Source organism: Dendrobates tinctorius, unplaced genomic scaffold (genome assembly GCF_039654945.1).
Source record: "Dendrobates tinctorius isolate UK_male_01 unplaced genomic scaffold, ASM3965494v1 ptg000028l, whole genome shotgun sequence".
NCBI lineage: Eukaryota > Metazoa > Chordata > Amphibia > Anura > Dendrobatidae > Dendrobates > Dendrobates tinctorius.
Genome location: NW_027361696.1, coordinates 13,354,089 through 13,360,088, shown reverse-complemented (window position 1 = coordinate 13,360,088; position 6,000 = coordinate 13,354,089). Strand labels below are relative to the sequence as shown.

General features: G+C 42.3%; 1 protein-coding gene across 3 annotated transcripts in view; it reads right to left on the bottom strand.

The window, feature by feature from the left end:
• Nucleotides 1-245: 245 nt before the first annotated feature.
• Nucleotides 246-6,000, bottom strand: part of LOC141085107 (msx2-interacting protein-like) — a 127,050-nt gene continuing 121,295 nt past the window's right edge. For 2 of the 3 annotated variants that reach the window (XM_073570213.1, XM_073570211.1), the window contains 8 exons: nt 4,942-5,072; nt 4,636-4,833; nt 4,376-4,527; nt 3,891-4,016; nt 3,147-3,263; nt 1,961-2,074; nt 1,351-1,451; nt 246-835 (listed from right to left, as the gene is read on the bottom strand). In XM_073570213.1, the coding sequence (XP_073426314.1) occupies nt 484-835; nt 1,351-1,451; nt 1,961-2,074; nt 3,147-3,263; nt 3,891-4,016; nt 4,376-4,527; nt 4,636-4,833; nt 4,942-5,072 (1,291 nt within the window). In that variant the 3' untranslated portion in view covers nt 246-483. The remainder of the gene's footprint in view (nt 836-1,350; nt 1,452-1,960; nt 2,075-3,146; nt 3,264-3,890; nt 4,017-4,375; nt 4,528-4,635; nt 4,834-4,941; nt 5,073-6,000) is intronic. The other variant, XM_073570212.1, reaches the window with a different exon arrangement.

The following is a 6,000-nucleotide window of genomic DNA, read 5'->3' as shown; positions in this document are numbered from 1 at the left end:
ATTGTAGTCTCCTGTCCTACAGTCGCCTCCCCCAGTAATGGCTGATAACAGTGAGTAATAGAGTGTAGTGTCGTGTCCTACAGTCACCTCCCCCAGTAATGGCTAATAAAGGGGAGTAATAGATTGTACAAAAAGAAAATTACCAGCTCACTCTCCAGTCATTTCAGTCGTGATCGATACTACTGCATAGTGTGTGGTTGATGCAGGAGAAGAAAAAACGATCCAGCTTCCAATCCAAGGCCACATAAAATGTAAGTTTCTTTATTTTCCAAGGTTAAAATAAACAAAACGGCCAAAAACCATGTACAGAAGGAGAAAAATGGGAATATTATGTATATTCCTTTTCACATGTCAAGCGCCATGGAATAAGTGACGCTCTAATAATTAAAAAATAACTAGACGCATTTAGAATGCCACGTGTGTTCTTCGACTTGGTTTGAGTCGCCTCCCCCAGGTAATGGCTGAAAACAGGGAGATATAGTCCTAGAGTTGCCTCCGCCCAGCAATGGCTGATAACAGGGAGTAATAGATTGTATTAGTCTGTCCTACAGTCACCTCCCCCAGTAATGGCTGATCACGGGGAGTAACAGCTTGCTGCCTCTGGGCCCGTTCGTACGGATCTCTCAAATCTGTATCTTCTCTCGACTCATCGTAGTATCGCTGCTCATAAAAATCGCCCTGGTACGATTCCCAGCCCGGGAAGAATTCTCTGCTCCGAGCAGGGTATTCTCTCCTCGTTTCCTCCTGGTATGTCCCAGTAGTCCGGGCACCATCATAGTAAGTGCGCTCTGTGGTAGTTAAATCATGGAATGATCCCCTTCGGGTCTCATCACTCCTGGAAAGAAAAAGACAGCATGATAGCCCTGAATATCCAACCTGGAAACACTGAACAGACCACATTGCTAAAATAATCAAAAGGATCAAAGATTAATTTTTTATTACAATGATTTCCCCTTCATACTGGTATGGACTTATATCATACATATTCCCAGGAGTACACACCTAAGGATTTTTGTACTTGTGGTTGTTGCCTTACTACCTTTTTATACTAATTTTTATGCATTGTGTTGTTTGTGAACATCTTTTTCTAGGTGTTATATTCTGTTTTGCTTTACAGCCCAAATATACAGGATAATTGTTGGTGTAATTAAAATAATCTTACATAAACTGAATTTATGCACAGAGGATAACAAGAATGTACAAGCCGACTCTATTCCAGCACTACAAACATAATCTGTTTAATCCCATGTACACAGCAATCATAACTCTACCCATTCAGCAGTGTTCATGCCATTTACACCTGATAGTGATTGGGAAATTAGGTATTTTCCACAAGCAGAGAACACTCGCCTTCTCTCTGATATTATTCCATGGAAGTCCCGAAGGTCCTGCCTTGAAGACTCCATGGGACCAAAAAAAGCCAACTGTTTTTCATAGCTTGCAAAATCGACCTAAAGGAAAAAATAAAACTATTATCAATTTCCCGGCACAGAATAGATCTACTATAGTCTGTTACAGTCTACAAAAATGGCTGCAGTGCCAGATGCATGATTTCAGATAGAAGTCTGCAGAATGCACAGCTGCAGGATGCTCATGCAACAGTAACATTAGTTCTGTATCAAACGCAATAATTAGCTCATGATCAGTACTATCACTAAATGTAGGCAGTTCATTAGTCAACAAGGCATTCTTCAATTACATTTAATGAAGATATCACTTCAGCTTTAATATAAAGAAAAACCAAAGCTGCATGAAAAATGACAAGATGCTCAGAGACACAAGGCCGCGCTCCGCTACTAAATGCTTCACGTCAGCCTAACGGTTCTGGGAAAGCTGAGCTTATTCAGCAGCTTTCCAGCAATACCCTGCCGTGGGTTTAACAATATCAAAACTTGCTAGAAAATTCTACTAATTTCAGGATTTAAATTTTGATGCACTTATTAAGGTGGTCTCTGCACACCTTAACGACATTCCCACCAATCTTCCTCCCCTTGGTCTCTTTTACAGCTGTTTCGGCAAATTCAATCTCCTTGTAGAGAATTAGGGCCATGCCTTTAAGGCGATCATACACCACCTGTCAGGGAAAAATAAACAAGGAAACATAAGAGACGCTTCCACTGGGGACTTGGTAAAAGATCAGCGTTCATCTTGTCTCGTTTCAATGTGGATTCTGATTTAATGGCCATCTCGTATCCCACGCATTTAAATGGAATCAATTATTGACTTGATAAGAGGTCTAAATTTGCTAAAGTTTGTCTCCGGGTCTAAAGGTTGAGCTGTGGGGCTCTTAAGATATGCACTGTATTCCATATAAAGCCTCAGTGGTTATTGTTACTGATAAGACAGCTGTGGGCTTGTGAATGTGTGGATGTACAATGTACAGTGGGTACGAAAAGTATTTCTTTTGTAACCTTGGCCAGATCTGTGCCTTGCCACAATTCTGTCTCTGAGCTCCTTGGCCAGTTCCTTTGTCCTCATGATTCTCATTTGGTCTGACATGCAGTGTGAGCTGTGAGGTCTTATATAGACAGGTGTGTGTCTTTCCAAATCAAGTCCTATCAGTTTAATTAAACACAGCTGGACTCCATTGAAGGAGTAGAATCATCTCATGGAGGATCACAAGGAAATGGACAACATGTGACTTAAATATGTGTCTGAGCAAAGGGTCTGAATATTATGACCATGTAATATTTCAGTTTTTCTTTTTTAATAAATTTGCAAACATTTCTACATTTGTTTTCAGTCAAGATGGGGTGCAGAGTGTACATTAATGAGGAAAAAAATGAACTTTTTTTGAGTTTATCAAATGGCTGCAATGAAACAAAGTGAAAAATGTAAAGGGTTCTGAATACTTTCCGTACCCACTGTAAACTGCACCCTCTCCACAAACTGCTGTCAGGGACAATCGAATCTCACACAGTACTGGCAATACAAATGGTGCAGGCTCTTATCCCAGATGTGTACTATTACAAATACGGTCAGACCAGCACATTACACCTCGCAATTTAGTGTTTTCTTCTCTGATTAAAAGGCCATGAAGTCTGACAATAAATGTAATCGTAATTAAAAGAATGGAAGGTCAGGAAAGAATATAAGAAGATGCAGGATTAACACGGACATCATAGAATGTGTGTTGGGTAACGTACCTTAAGCACAGGCCCATAGCGGCTAAAATGGAGATTTAAATACAGCGGCTCTGTGACACTGGAGGACAGTCCAGCTATCCACACGCAGTTGGTGGGCACACTTTTCCCAAAGCCAAGCTGTCAAATGATAAAGATGGCGACATGTAAGACTTACAATGAGGTGTGTATGTAAGCAGGGACCAGATGAAACACGCACAGACAAGGCTGAAGTAACCAATGACTCCATTTCCCTAGTGTAGCCGGAAATTACAGCAACTATAGCAACAGTTAAATAATGCAAAACAGGTAATTACAGATGAGATATACAATACAGGGTATTGTATATCTCCGTTTTGGCGCGCTGGCTTCTTATCCTACGGAACTGCATCATCAAGGTCACCCGACTTGGTGCTCCATCCAAACTTTTCCCTCCTAAAACTCCTCCTCTTCCGGTCGGGTCCACATGGTCCTGTTTGGACGGTAGATGGCAGTCTTCCTGCACCAATGCTGCTCAGTGCTGGTAATTTTCATGATTAACATTACATCCTCCTCTTACATGTACATATCTCAATGGAGGAGCGCTGTCATCACGATGGACCTCTTCTATTCTGGCCTCTTATGCTGCGATTACAGGTACTTCGATCATTTACTGAACAGGAGGAGCCATATTGACTGATTCGTACATGGCCCATATTGTCGCACAGCCCAACTATTGGGGCTGGTTTTATTTCTGGGGTGGAAGCAAATTCACTCTAAACTGTATACCTTCAACCGTTTTTTTCCCAGGTACTCTCCATTCATCTTCTTAATGGCTTTACAGACGCTTGTAATATCGCAGTACTGCACGAAGGCATACTGGGGGGCACCGTTCGTCATCTTAACGTCGATATCCTGGACAGCAGAGGAGATGAATACAAGTAAGATCAATAGGGCAGAAGTGGTGTGAAAGCACAACCTGCGACGTATGCCACACAAGCCGGATTATTAACACACGGGCACAAGTAGAGAACTACAAAGAGCAAGATCAAGGCTCCCAAAACTAATCTGGAACGCCAGAAGACCTCATCTACAACAGATCGTAGGATTTCCTGAGATCACATATGTTGTGCACATTACGATAAGAACAAATTAAATAATCACGTGTCAGTCGAGTGAGGTAAATCCCTTCATCCACAGCCCAAAACAGCGCAATGACGCTACAAAACCTGAGAAAATAAAGGAGCTGTCAGAAGTCGCCAATGACCACCTACCACAATCTCCCCAAATCTCTGGAACTTGTCGCGTAGATCTTGGTGGGTGGTGGTTTCCCCCAAGTTACCAATGAAGAGAGTCCTGGAGGCCTTGGGGTTAAACTCATCTATTTGCTCATCGAAAGGCCGAAATTCATTCTCACTTTCTGTTTCTGGAGGAAATGCAGGACAAGCTTGATTTCTCCATCAGTGAACACAGATTATATTCCACACAGGTCAGCACCCATGCTCATGCATGCATAGATGATGTAACAACATACCTGGTCCTACCCATGCGGTTACTTCTATCTGCAGGCCAAAGAAGAGTTTGCCTTTTCTGTTAAGTGCTTTTTCTTGATCTTCCTGCTGCCTGAAAAAGACCAGACCGTATCGCTCCTCGGATACACCATGTATCTGGACCAAAGTGACTGTTCCATACTTCTTAAATTCGTGATAAAGTCCATTTTTAAGGCTTGACTCTAGAGACAAAAGATAAATCTTCATGGATTTTCATAACTTAGGGAAAATGTCTGTGCTAGGATTCATCAGAGCCCTGTGGACATAAAGGACTTTTCCACATACTCTACCTGTTGAACGCACAGGGAGATTCTGAACTTTGATGCCAAAACTCTTGCGAGGTTTATCTTTATCCATAGATGAGAGTGACCGCACGGACCTGGCAGGAGACTCGTCACTGGAGGTGCTGCTGGAATCACTGCTGTAATAACACAACCGCTGTCAATCCCACCACCGTCACAGCCGGCCATCATATACATACATCTACTTAAGACAGGAATACACCTCAGATGTTAAAGCGTATCTGTCGCCAACTTTAAGGTTAACGACTTGTCATTCGGTTAACTTCACAAATTAGTCTGAAGGGTCAGTCAAAGTCCAAAGAACAAGTTACCCAAAGGGTAAATAGACCCAACTTAGGGGATGTAATTAAACAGGACTTTTATTGATTTTGATTAAAAGTTTGTCTATACTATGTAACACTACTAAAGTGAACTTGTATTATTTCTATATTAATTAGGATTCCTAGAGTTAGAGGACCGTCCCCATTCAGCTAAATATATGCAATACATTGCTGAAGCTGCACTGTCCTACCTAGACCATGGCGGCAGTCCATGAATTTATAGAGCATTATCAGGGGGAGTATAGTTTGTAGTATACACAAGAAACACTAAAGCAAATTAGAACTCGGTCTCCCCAACAAGTTTCACCTAAACAGGCTTCCTCAGGGGACTGGGGCTGTGAAGATTTGTAAAATGGAGTAATGGACCTTTAAACCTTTTAGTGACCGAGACAATTTTGACCTTAATGACCAGGCCAAATTTTAAAATTTTGACCACTGTCACTTTATGAGGTTAACACTCTGGAACTTTAACCCCTTAAAGTCCTTTGACGGACACAGTCTGTCATGGCCAGGTGTAAGTTCCCGCACCATGACGGACTGTGTCCGTCATGCAGTTAAACTACCACTGCGTGTAAGCCCACAGTGGTAGTTCAGTGCCGACAGCTGTCTATGACAGCTGAGGGGCATGGCAACGGGTGCAGGGACCCATGCAGTCGGTCCCTGCACCCAGATAGCTGTTATCGGTCAGTCAATCTGACTGACTGATCACAGCATGACCGCGCAGGAG